Raw genomic sequence first — 13672 nt, forward strand, 5'->3', positions numbered from 1 at the left:
TTTGATTGCTATTTATTTCAATACACTATGAAAGTCACCTTGCAGACCATTGAAAAGTCACTGGGATCGGTAAACCATCACAAATCTACCACACCCATATTTCATGATTGACACCCTAACTAATATTGTCAAACAAAGTTATCAGCTCCACAGCCACCTGATAGCAGCACCAATAGTCACCTGAATGAAAAAACACATGCCATCAGACTAATGTATTGTGATTCTTCTCATTGTGGCTTGAAGGTGAAAATACTCGGTGATTTATCAGCAATATGACAAGAATTGGCTTAGTACCGAGGTTCATGCTCAGTTTAATTAAATCAAGATTGTAGTCCAAATTACTGTTTGTGCTTTTCTGTTGTGATAATTAAAACTCAGGAAAAATGTAATACAATCACACATCAAATCCGATAAACACGTTTTACCAAACAAATAACTTGTAATCTAAGATGAAATCTGCCAAAAGAAAACATAAGGGGAAAATGAGGCAATAAATAAGGTAAGATATGCCAGATGAAGCTGAGTATCCACATAGTTTGATTTGTCTAAAAGTATTCATGACAAATTCTGTCCATTGGTGAAAAGTAAATGTCTGCCGTCATATGATTATTCATTGGAGGCATGATTTTGATAGCTTTGACCTTCATTTTGATCGGTTATGATTAAATTGCTCACTGCAGTAATAATTGAGACTTCAACTGTAATTATTCAACTGGATACTCACTTCAAGGGGGATCAAGAGGGATTATTAACCAAAGACATGACTAAATGTGTGCAATGTGTTGTCTAAGAACATTTCAACTAAAAAGGAAAATTATTTCCTAAAAATCTACTCGTAACAGGACTGCTGTTCCCGGTTGATTCCAGACTGAGAGTTCAGCCACTATATTGATTTGAATAAAACAATGATTCTGTCTGTACAACCCATTTAAACTTGCAGAAAAGTGTCCAATTTGATACCGTCAACTGCGACAGGTGTTGTTCCACTGTACAACAACCTCGGCCTCAAATCATTTGACCGTTCTACTTAAAGGGTTTCGCTTCCTGATGGATGTGATCGCCTTTTGTTCTGTCATTGCTGGGGACTGAGAGGACAAACAGCTTCATTATGTGTAAACCCGTGCTGGGAAGAGACACCATGACAAGTAACACTGACACCTCCAGTCTCCAATCAGCTCTCAAAACACACACTCACGCTGACATAGGTGAGGAAATACACACCGAACACACGCACAGGTTCTGTGTTTTTTCGACACTTCCTCCTGCACTCAGACAGAAAAGTGTGACTATTATAGCGGATCATAGTTGAGACCCAGATAATTGGGTGTACGCTTTCTTTCTTTACACCGGACGTCTTCTCCTCTCTGGGTTCAGCTGAGAAACCTCACAGAAGACACGTTGTCCATTTCTTTCATGTTATTTTTCTATACCGTGTTTTATTGTATGCTGAATAAAAAATTAAAATCAACAATGGAGCTATGTACATTCACAAAAGCACACGCCTCAACATGGGAGAAAATACAATTTGGAGTCTTTGTATGCGAGGACCAGGCATCTGAAACCTCCCAAGCCATTTGAGGGAAATTGCCTCTTGAGTCATCTCAAAAATGTCTGCCTTTATGTTTTGGATCAGCCACTCCAGGCGGATGGGACACAAGTCCTCTCAGTAGGGCTCGGTTTTCAGAGATTGCTATCAAGATTGCTGGCTCGCTTTCCTGTTAAGCCTAGTTGTAAAAAACGTCATCCTCGGAAAGTGAGCTGCTGTCTACGTGTCGGACAGCAGCCTCTGCAGTCACGGTGCTTCGGTCCTCGAGGGGACGACCTCGGTCCTGCTGGGCGGTGGACGTCGGGGAAATGGTGCGGACCACCGGCGGACAGACCAGGTTGGCGGCCCGGTTGTCACCATAAATCTGGGCGTGGATGCTGTACAGGTGCTGAGGCACGCTGACGCTTCCACCATCCAGCAGGAACTGGGACAAGAAGTGGCTTTGAGCAGCTGAGGAGGGGAAATAACAGTATTAGTTAAATGGTTGCGACTTAAAAAACACTGAAAAAAGGATTTGAACTATGCTAAACAGTGGCAGGTTTGAGAAATTTTAGAAATCTTTTACGCTAGTATATTCTAGGAATAGAAATGCACTGAATATTCAGAAAGATTAGGAGTAAAATTGTGTTTTTTAAACATTAATGCATGTTAGTTACCAACATGCAACCTATGAGTATAATATGTCCACTTTAAGTTCAAAGTAGGGGTGTAGGTGATTATAATATGGTCGTTATTTTTTATTATGGTGAAGCTTGATGACAACTCATGGTATGACCACAGTCAACAGGTGTCATCCTCTGGAGACCATGAATGTGTCTACACAATTTAATGGCAGTGCTTCAAAAGGAGAGAAACAGACTGTGTGACATCCCAGCAATGCCTTTAGTGAGATTAAAAACTGAATAAAAAAACATCTGCAGCGATGCACATCACGCTTATGATTTGTCCGCTCCCGTGGGCAAGAGCAAACTTGGTCTTGAAAAAGTGTTTCATATTGACATATAAAATGTTGTATAACATACCATATCATATGTATTCACATTCCGCATTATGTCCGTCAGTAGCATTGAAGAAAAGACTTTGAGATTATAATCAGCCAAATCCAGACTATTACAGCACGAAATGCCTCATTTTAATTTGTTTGGTTCTCTTGTTTCCACTGATACACTTTTTACACGACAAACCTTGTAAACTGGTGGAGGGCAGCTCTAAGCTGTCATTCAGGGACCATGCGTTCATGGAGGCCTCGGCCAGGGCAAACTGCTCCGCTACTCCTGTGAAACAAACACGTTTGATGTTCCTTTTCTCAGAAGTCGACTCCCCCCACCCCCCCGTTGTCACAAACAAAGAGAAATTGAATAAGCGCTCTAGATTTGAGTCACTGTCCTGGCACATCTGAAAGCATATTGATTTTTATCGACAAGCCAATCAAACAATGCCCACAGGGATGTAAGCGTCACTCCATCTCCGCCGACCTCAGCCTATTTTTTTTCTTGAATTGAATGCATTCGTCCGTCTCACCTGCAGCGAAGCGGGCTTCCTTGATTTCGTCCGTCATCTGGGAGTAGAATCGCTCGTCCTCATGCAGCTCGGCCCCCATGCCCCCCCAGCCTCCTCCGCCGCCTTTGCCCCAGGCCCCGCTGCTCCCCCTGGCCTCGCCGCCTCCGCCCCAACCTTTCCACTCAATCAGGTGAGCGACTCGGCCCTGCGCCATCGCTGTCGGCTTGGTGATGTGCTCCTTTATCGTGGCCACCAGACCTAAATAAGAGGAACAGAAGGAGGGCGGCATCATGATGAAGTGGATTAGATGTGTGATCGCAGAGGATATAAGGAGACACTTTGGGGGAAAGCTTAAGTGATAGGCGATGTGAAATGGTGTGCAGTAGGTGATGGAGGACAAAGAGTCACATTAAGGAACAAGAATATGAGAATGGGAAAACAAGACACATAGAGAGGAGTAAAAAAAACATCAATTGAAAAGATACTTTAGCATAATTCATACTTTGAGGGTGAACATTTTCTCATGTTTTGCATAACCTGCAGCGTGAAAGAGGCGTTTCTGCTGCTGCAGTCTAACGTAAAGCTCCGTTAAGGATGAAGAGGACAGTGTAACGGCAGCCAAGATGATTTTGGAGAAAATTGAACATTTTCTTGTTGTTTACCAGAAGCACTTCAACTGCACTCTAAGAAGCCCACAGGGAAAGAAAACCATAAAAATCCAAATGTAATTTGAATAACAATGACACAACACATACTGACTTTAAACACAACAAGGTGTTTAGTTAAACGTTCTAAGCTGTTTAAATTGTCTCACAGGTACAGAGACCAAGTCCTTTTGGTGCATACTGTATATCTCAAGGTTTGTGCACAGGACGAAAGTAAAGCTAATGTTGGCCTTGCGTGATTTGTATGATTTTGACTTCTGCGAGTGCAGTCAGTGTTGGTTCGCTGCAAACAGCCGACTATGCAGACGTCAGATGAAAGTTAGCTGGCGACAGATCGCGCCCACCTGCTTCTTTCCATTGACTTTTTATTCAGTCCCCTTTTGCCTCTCACACTCGCTTCAGGTTTTGCCAGAACACACCTTAATAATTTAACATTCAAGCTTTCTTTTTTCGTGAGAAATAGATCTCTTTGTTTTACAAGTTTCAAGTCTGAAGTAAGTCGAGCCCCAAATCCTCATTATCGTGACCAAGAAGCCAATCCTCACATTGTCAGCACTGTTGCTTTGACTGAATGGACTCATGTCAACCCTCAAGCAGTGTCTAATAGAGGTGCTGTGACCCAGCATCTCTATAGTAATATGTTATTCATAGCCTGTAGAACCACTCGGCTAAACTACAATGAAGCCATCATTTATTTTAATTACAAGAGACAAGGCTAGAAAGGTCTAGGGGGAATGAAGGGTTGAAGCGAACGTGACAGTACAGAATACCTTGGGCATATTGCAGATCAGGTAAATTAAACAGATATGAAAGGACAAAAAAGCAAAGGTTGAAAAGCCAAAAAGTGGAAAATAACATGGAGGGGGGAAAAATGAGAAAATTGGAAGAGAAAATAGGCAGAAATGAAAAGCACAGAAGAGAGAGAGGAGGACAGAGTAACACAATATTGAAACAGTTAATAAAATGAGGGAGCCAAGAGAGTTGGTATCCTGGGCTAAGTGAAACAGATAAAAAAAAACATCCCGACATGTTATTTATGTTTAAGCTCTCCTCTCTGTGTTCTGCTGTGCGCTGTGGCCGGCTGGGTTAGTGTCACATCTTCTAATGGAACATTAAATCTCTTAATTGACTAGAAATTAAGTGGATTTGTTTTTGCGGTTCGCACGTGAGAATAATTATTGGATTTTTGAATGCTGGAAGCTATAACAAAACAAAAACATTGCATGATGGTAGCATCAAGCTTAAACCGACATTAACTGTTTTTGGCCACTTTGGGGCGGCAGAAACCTGATGTTAACAACATTGATATATCAGAAAGATGATGGGGTGGTTAATATTGAATTTACACAACCGGCTGACACGGACCCGGTGCTGGGCAGGTACAGTCATCGCAGCTTTTTGATGAAAACATGCACCTACTGTGTCTGGAACGTGAGGCTGAGCCAAAGTAAAAATGTGGGCAGTAAAACCAAACAAAGGGCTGAAAGAGATCAAATCTGAGAGTACAAATTCTCCGTGGTCTTGTTTCTAGGAGCGAGTAAAAATATTTATTGTGGGGGTTCAATAGAAAACAAGTACTTTCTGTTATTTAACAGGAGCTGGTACTCCTCACTGTGTCGCACACGTTTTGTTTTATCAAATTAAACCAATCAGGATTCAATATTTTTGAGATGACGTTTTAATGGAAGAGGCTGGATCAACAATACTGACAGACAATTAATGTAGGGGACTCATGAATAATATCAGAAACGTGTCACGGGTACGGAGCTCCGAAAAACCAAAGCAAATCAGTATCATAGTGTGTTATAGACATGTGAAGCGAAAGCTTGGTCCACTGTTAAACTTTTTTCGTGTGCATTAAAGACAGTTTAATTGTAAGAAAATCAGATCCCAAAGGTGATTACTGTACGCTGACATTTTTAAGACGACATGCTTGTCAACCCACTCAGTCTTAGTTTTACAACAAAGGGTTACAGTTTATAATGTAACCAGAATCCGTTCAGATTAGGCCCCTTTACAAAAATAGACACATATCGCAGTGAGGCGTCGCTCCCTGCTGTTGTGAGGAAACAAAGGGGATGAACAAACATGGAGCGTAGGTGTTGCACTCATAGCTTTATTTACCAGCCAACGTGGGAATATGTCTGGAAAACAACATTTTATTCTTGAATGGGGTCAAATTGGTAAGCAGTGTAATTAGCCAGTTTGCAAGTAACTAGCGTTGATTGTGGAAGACAGTTGTTTTAGACAAATGAAAATCAGTGCTGCAGATGACAAAAAAACATTAAAGGATGCTAATGTCAAAAGATACAGGTTAAGTCTCCGTTGGAGGAACTGCAGTTTTTGGCGCTGGTTGAGATTATTTGTATTTAAAAACAGAACTGGACACTCTTTACACACTCTGTACACAGCGTTAACATGACTAAACCAATGCCACAGTTTTGCATCTTCATGTGTACTGATATTGTGCAACAGAAGCAGCGTACAGCAACATTTCACTGCTTGGCAGCCTGCACCCTCAAGACAAACTTCAAACGTCATGTTTACTCTCACACAAGTGTTATTAGCTTGTTTGTTCAGTTCAACACAATTGAATTAGTGGAATTTAATGCTTTCATTTCAGTTTCTTGGTGCTGCCAGCAGGGCCTTTTAACCATTTGATTTTGATTAATTCACCTCAGCTCGATACATCGATCAAATAGCATCATACACAAAGAATAATAACGATTTGCAATAACACAATAAGGTCTGCATGATATTCTTCTAAATGCAATTTTATTTGTATAACAATAATAAAGTTTGCCTGCAGTGTGATCTGATTCCAGCAGGCTGTCAGCTGCACTTTGTGACTGCTCCACTCTGCAGAACATGCTTTTAAATGACAAGTGATTAAGTCTGAGTAAATGTCAAAAAGCCTTTTTCTTCTTCTTTTTTTTCTTTTATTGGACCGGTTCTGTCAATTCCAAAGCAGGTGTCCTCTCAGCTGTCTGCCTAAATGTCTGTATTTGCCTAACATATTCATGAGGTTTTCACTGGCTTCATAATTATACTGTCAGGGTAATAAAAGGGGCTTTCATTGGTAAAAGTTCAGCAAGGCATAACACATTAAGTCAGATAATTAACCTCCCGCAGAGGGAGGGAAGCAGTGGAGATGAGAAAGAGGGGATGAAAGAGAGTAGGAGGCACCAATGTGAAGAGAAGAGGAAGCCAGACTCAAAGGTGAAGTCAAAAAAAAGTTAATGGGTGAAGGAACCGTGTGTGTGCTTGTACCTGACTGTTTACTCGTGTCTGGATGGGTGCAGTACTTTGGCATTACAGCATGTGTGAGGGAGAAAAGATATGGAGGAAGAGGGAAACGACAACACCAGCCTACAAAGGTTACGGACGCAATGTCCCAGTTTGCTGTTTCCTCATGCCTGAGCTTTCATAATGAAATACAGCATGACCTGAACCTGTTTATGTGTGTGTGTGTGTGTGTGTGTGTGTGTGTGTGTGTGTGTGTGTGTGTGTGTGTGTGTGTGTGTGTGTGTGTGTGTGTCTCACCCATCAAAGAGGAGGTGGCCAGCTCGCCGATATCGTAGACGTTGCTCTTATCTGACACACTGCCGTTAGACGGATTCTGGCCATCCTGCACAATATGATGCACAGGAAGAGAGATGTCACATCCTTATCATTAAAAAGCTTGTTCTTCAATGGAAACTAAGAAAATAGCTATAATTATGCATTCAAGACATGGCATTTTGAATAACGAAGAGATCTGTTGTTTTTTTTCTCACATTGGAGCAATACATACAATTTACAAGGAACAATAAATAATGAAACAGCACACACATCCAAATGCACACATAATCACATTTATATACATCCTCCTCTCGCAGTCTTACATCCTATGTGTAATGTGATGACAATAACAGCTGGCGTTTGTTGAAATCCAAAAGGTGTTGGCATGTGCAAATGCATTTCCTTTTGTTTCTTTTTTTTTTAAAATCTAAAAGTAAAACCATCAAGCTTTTTTCCAAAGAGGTTAGCGAATGAAATGGAATTATAAGTAAGTTCATGTTTACACATTAGTGGATGGTTCCACTTTAAAGTGCTTAAACCATGCCAAATTAGGTTTTCCAGACGATAAAATTCAGCATGAAAGTTAATTGAATGTAAAATGAGAAAATTGGGGAAACCCAGCGGTCTCTTGGGCAAATTAAGGCCGTTTCTGTTTTTGCTTCGTTGCTTTGTTGCCAGATGTGTGGTCACTACAAAACCAAGGAGGTCTCAATCCTTCCATTAAAACTGCTTATTTCTTTACTTAAATTTTTTTTTAAAAGAATCCTTAATTAAAATGAACAGTTATTACTTAATATCAATAAAACTTTGAATGTAAGACACATTTTGGCAGGTTTAATTATTATATTTGTAATGCTTAAAATTGCAGCGCAATGAGAAGGTTAAAAAAAGGCTGGACGTAAAGTAATTCATCCAGTGCTCAAACTTTACAAACAAATCCTACTGTCATTTTTTTCAATGGCAGTAATACCTTTAAGTTTCTTTTTGCTAATGCCTGTTCAGTGAGCTAGCAAAATTAGCTACAGTTAGCTCGACGACAAACTGGTAAATATAAAACAATAACTCTGAAATTGTATGTCGTAAGTTAGTTTGTCTTTTTTCCACAAAGAATTGGAAACAAGTGACACACATTTGTTCCATTAGACATTAAACATGTGAAGGCTGTCGGCCTCCCGCTACATGAAGCAGGCCCTTTTCACAGCAGCCATTTTGACGTGTCTTAGCAGAGTAAACACAGGTGCTATTAATACAACTAATTATAGTCCCGTGATAATCAGTGCGTCACAGTCGTTCCAGTGAGCCAGCTTGAACAATACCATTGCCCTGGAAGAGGGCCATAATTAATATAATTAATTACACCTGTGTTTAGCCTGCAACAGGATGGTGAAGTGTCTGCTGTGAAAAGACCATTTTAGCCACATCACAGCAAAGTACAAGACAGAAGAGCAAAGAGACACATTTGAGCTACAGTAGCAAATCTAAATGTTTTTTCTTCCGATATTGAGAATTTGTAAAATGCCTTATTCATTTTAATAGCGGATGTTACTGTTTCAAATACACAACATGATTAATCAAGTCGGAAATTTCATATGGGAAGTGTGATCCCTGGTTAAGGAGCAGGCCGACATGTTATGTATGAAAGGGATATTAAAATGGAGCCGAACAGCTCTTATCTCACTGCGCAATAAACATGTCGTGGGCAGATAACCGACTAAACTACAAGATAAATTGGAGCCATGCTGTTTGCATTGAAAGAATTCCAATGTAAACATTGGATATTTGGCTCATTTCTTTTTCATTCAGACAGCAGAACTGGGGCGGCAAACACTTAAAACGTTGGTTCACCCAAATCAAAGGAAAAAAAAATAATCATCATTTAAATAACAAGCCCAATACAATTTAAAATTTACAGGAATTTGTTGCTTACAGCATTGAACTGTTTTTCGAGCAACATTTTGGTTCTCTCCTGATGGATGTTGAATTCTGCTGAACAGACATTGCAAAAGCCAATATTTGTTGCTTTCACTGAAAAGGCCAACGTCAGGTCAAAAACAACAAGGTAAAGGTGAGAGGCTGCTACTCACCTTGACAGAAGATGGCTGGACCTCCTCAGTCAGGTCCTGCCGTGCTTTCATGGGATGGTGGAGCTCTGCGGGGAGCCACACACACACACACACACACACACACACACACACACGTAGAGCATGAATCTAACACCAGTGTGTGTATATCTGTGTGTTTATCGGCAAAGGTGATGTGTCTGACCGCCAAAACCCAGTGACCCAAACAGCCACGGGCCATGTGAGCCCCAGCATCATTTATCTGAGCCTCTCTGCACCAGCACCCACTGTTTGCTTTTTAATTGGCGTGATGAGGTTCACATAAATGGCAAAAGGAAAGGAAGCGGTTTTGACTGTTCAGAGTGATGCAGAATTAACATCATTAGAATATCCAGTGGACACGTGGACACACGCACACATTTACAAACCCACCTGGGGCTTCCCCTGGGACGTGTTGTCAGGACAATTGTCTGTCTCCATGGATACGCAACAGCAGCACGAGGCGAGTGATAGCCTTTCCATTTACTTAAGTCACGATCCGGGATCTGGCCTCATCCAACACTATTAGCAGGTCACAAAATCAATCAAGATTCAAGAACCAACGGGCCGTAATCATGGGGTTGCATCCCACTCTCTCGCTCACACACACTCACTCACTCACAAACTCTCTCACACACACACACACACACACACACACACACACACACTCCTGCTGCTCTCTTAGTTGTCTGCCAGGAGCCTCACAGCTGCCGTCCCTCTTTCTTCCCAGCTTGAGTGCTGCCCTCCTCGCCCTGCAGCTTGTTAAGGACCCTTGTGAACAAAACCAGACTTCTTATCTCACAACATATTGTGAGACTCACAGATTCAGGCTGAAAATAAAGTGTGAGAATGTGACGTGATGTTAAATGTCGCCCGCTGATAAAACAACTAGGTTGTTGCTCGTGGGCATCACACATGCTGCTATCTCTACACCTTCAATTGCTCTTTTATTCTTGATCAGGTCTTTTGTTTTGACAGCACGTATTAGTGCTTGTGTTCTTCCTGAGAGAGGTCACCATTGTTTCACCCAGATCCCAAACACTGCCTGATTTCCACCTAAAGCTTCCTAAAGCTCCCTAAAGCTTCGTGCAGACAGCAAATATGAGAGAGAAAATTGCAACCCGAGTCACATCCTCAAGTCACGACAAAATTGGATATGAGCTCTTGGATGGAGCTGACACATCCTAAAGCCTCGCAGCCCTCTCATCAACCTCCTGCCCCCGGAGTCCAGTTTCTAAAGCAATATCCACAGATCCACTCGGATCAATAATAGCTGCAAAGAAGAGCAGACAAATTCCAGTTTTCGGATGCCGGCTTTCATTTGCGCCCTGCATGACTTTATATACATGCAAGCACTTCAGCCAGGTCAGAAATGTGGTTCAGCGGGTTGACTTCGCCTCAGGGATCTCTTTCATTTCCCCTGCCATTGTCTGTATTCTCACCCACATAGCGATCCCTCGAAAGCGTGATGAAACTTTCTGAAACCGTCAACAATTCCTGCGGGTTGAGTCAAGCCTCAAAGCAACACGCGGACTTGGACACGCAAACAGGTGGAATCGGGCACTGACCTTTGTGACCTTTGCAGAGGCAGGCACCCATGGTGTCAGGACGGCCGGCAGGTTATCTGATCGCCATGGTGCCTTGAGGGTGAGGAGGATGAGGCGCGGGTGAAAGGGAGGGAGCAGGGGAAGGAAAAAAGAGGTATGAGCCAGCGCAGGAGCAGAGGGGAGCGAGGAAGTGAGGAAAGTGCGAGTGGGTATCAAATGAGCTGCACCCTGATGCATTGGCTGACTTCTCTGTATAGGAAGAGAGAGGTGAGGGAGCGACAGACAAGATGTGGGGAGGGGAGAGAGAGAGAGAGAAAGAGAGAGAGAGGGAGAGAGGGAGAGAGAGGGAGAGAGACGGAGGGAGACAGAGGGAGGGAAAAAGAGGGAGTAAGAGAGGAGAGAGAGAGAGAGAGAGAGAGAGAGAGAGAGAGAGAGAGAGAGGAAAGTGGGGAGAAAGCATGAATGCCTGTTTGCTGACGATTTTGAAACTCCTCCTCTCCATCCTATGGAGGAGACTGTCAGAGCAAAGCTGTATGATAAATATTTTAGAGCTATTTTGAGATGAGAAACAATTCAGCACCTTGAATTAAAGTACCTAATAATGTCTGCTTGCTGCTTCAAATGTAACAAGACTGTTTTTGAAGCCTGACATGAAAGATTATAGAAACTGGCTCCCTTAAAATCAATATCTAATCAAAGGCCTGGCACTTTATGGCAACAAATGGTATTGGAAGTAGAAACACAAGCATGCCACATAGAGTAATAGATAATCTACCACCGCGGTCACAGTAATGGAGAAATGTGTCTTTCCTCTATTGAAGAGATCTGATTATTGCTGTTTGTGGTTATTAGGACGCTTCTGCTCCATGAACTCTGAGATGAATGTTGACTTTACAGTTTTCACAGATTAAAGTTTAATAAAATAAAATAAAAAAAAGACATATAGACTCTATGGCACACATTCACACCTTTAAATACAGCTCGCGTCTCCTGTGACCTTGTTAGCTCTGTCACGCGCACACACACACACACACACACACACACACACACACACACACACACACACACACACACACTAAAGTGTGTGAGAGCCAGGACAATGCAACCAGGGCTCTTGCCATGGGGAAAATCTTGTTGCCGTGGCAACCAAGCCACTCCATTTTTCTTTCTTTTTGACTCATTTTTCAAAGAAAGGAGGCAAAGACACATCATTTTTACAAACAGGGGAGGATGGAGCTGATCAAGTTTGTAAAAATCCTGGACGCTGACATCCGCATTCAGAGGATTAGAAGGAGCTGTGTGTGTGATGTGTTGATAAACGTGCATTTACCCTTTACAGTAAAGTTACGTTATCCTCAAAGATGCCCTTCAGATGTAGAGGAGTGTCGAACAAGAGATTTGTAAATAAAGGGACAGGAAGCGTCCGTACCAGTATCCTGGTCTGTTGCGAGCCGAACCCGTTAGCCTGTAATTATTTGACCCCCAGTGATCCCAATCCACCTCCTTTAAAACACTTAGCTGTATCTGTAGGTCTAAGAACAGACCTGCTACAGGATACGATAAGAAATGTACAAACATGTAGCAAATAGTATGTTTCTACAGTCTAAAATAAGTATACGAACAATTCTTGTATTGTTTACCAAAAAAATGTATGTAACAGTGAACTTTGGCTCTGCTGTCGGATAAGTAGTCTTCATAGTCTTATACATTTAGCTTCGGCTTTATAGCACTCGTAAATTATATTCAATGCTATTATTGATTATTTCAGCTGCATCAGGCCCATTCAAAGCGTTCCTTCTATCTTTCGATACTTAGAAAGTAACGGTAGATATTCTGGTTCAAAATAATATGGGGTTATTATTGATATACATAAATACACACACACTCTCTCTCTCTCACACACACACACACACACACACACACACACACACACAATCACACAATATGATGATAACTGGTCTCCATGGGCGGAGGCGGTGCAGTTTGAGTGGGATAAGCCTCACATTGGTGAGATTTATGTCTTATTAGAAATGTTTTCTGCCAGTTTGGGTTTGCCACCTGCAATCAGGAGCAGCTTGCAGCCGCTTCTCTATACTTTGCTTCACGCAGAGAGAATCCCAAACAGAGTTATGCGTCTGTCAGTCTGAAGGAGACACTACGGTCTCATCAGAGAAATAACGTGATGCGCAGCAGGCTGTAGAGCAGGAGGATGGTTTTCATTCTCATTAAATTATGACCTTTACCTCAAAATATTACATCTTTATTCTTGACAGAGAAAGCAGATCTGTGGGATTTGTTTTGAAAGTGCAGAACATTTAGAGCATGAGAAGAAAGGGAAGAGTAAAGCATGCCTACGTGTGAGTTGATTCAGCAGAGATAACATTACATGAGAAAAGTTGATCTACAAGAGAATATATATTTGAATGACTGAGAGCCTTACTTCCTACTATTTCCATGACATTTTTATATGTTTAATTGTCACCTGGCGCATGTCTAATGCTGATATATTACCCCCACTTCCGTGTGGTCTGATCTCTAAGGATTACGTATATCATATAATATCTTCTTGCCTTTACAATTTGTCTCTTCTGTAATCATGAAATGTGTTGTGTCCCTCATTCTCATTCATTCATGTATTCCCTGTTTGAGAGACACTCCGTATACTGGAAAGAAAAAAAACTAGCTGTAAAAAAACAAACTGTAAAAGCACTGCCAGCATAGTTTTTACAAAATTACAGCAAATAGCCGTTCAAC

At 41.7% G+C, this 13672-nt stretch overlaps 1 protein-coding gene across 1 annotated transcript; it reads right to left on the reverse strand.

The window, feature by feature from the left end:
• Nucleotides 1–1519: 1519 nt before the first annotated feature.
• fam131c (family with sequence similarity 131 member C) lies at nt 1520–11156 on the reverse strand. The gene is made up of 6 exons (XM_068598396.1): nt 10940–11156; nt 9357–9421; nt 7255–7339; nt 3068–3304; nt 2731–2820; nt 1520–1996 (listed from the first exon to the last, which is right to left on the reverse strand). Exons 1-6 carry the CDS (start codon nt 10968–10970, stop codon nt 1725–1727), a joined length of 780 nt encoding a protein of 259 aa, XP_068454497.1. The 5' UTR covers nt 10971–11156; the 3' UTR covers nt 1520–1724.
• Nucleotides 11157–13672: the final 2516 nt, after the last annotated feature.

Source organism: Clinocottus analis, unplaced genomic scaffold (genome assembly GCF_023055335.1).
Source record: "Clinocottus analis isolate CAN_PGR_092001 unplaced genomic scaffold, fCliAna1.0.p SCAF_4, whole genome shotgun sequence".
NCBI lineage: Eukaryota > Metazoa > Chordata > Actinopteri > Perciformes > Cottidae > Clinocottus > Clinocottus analis.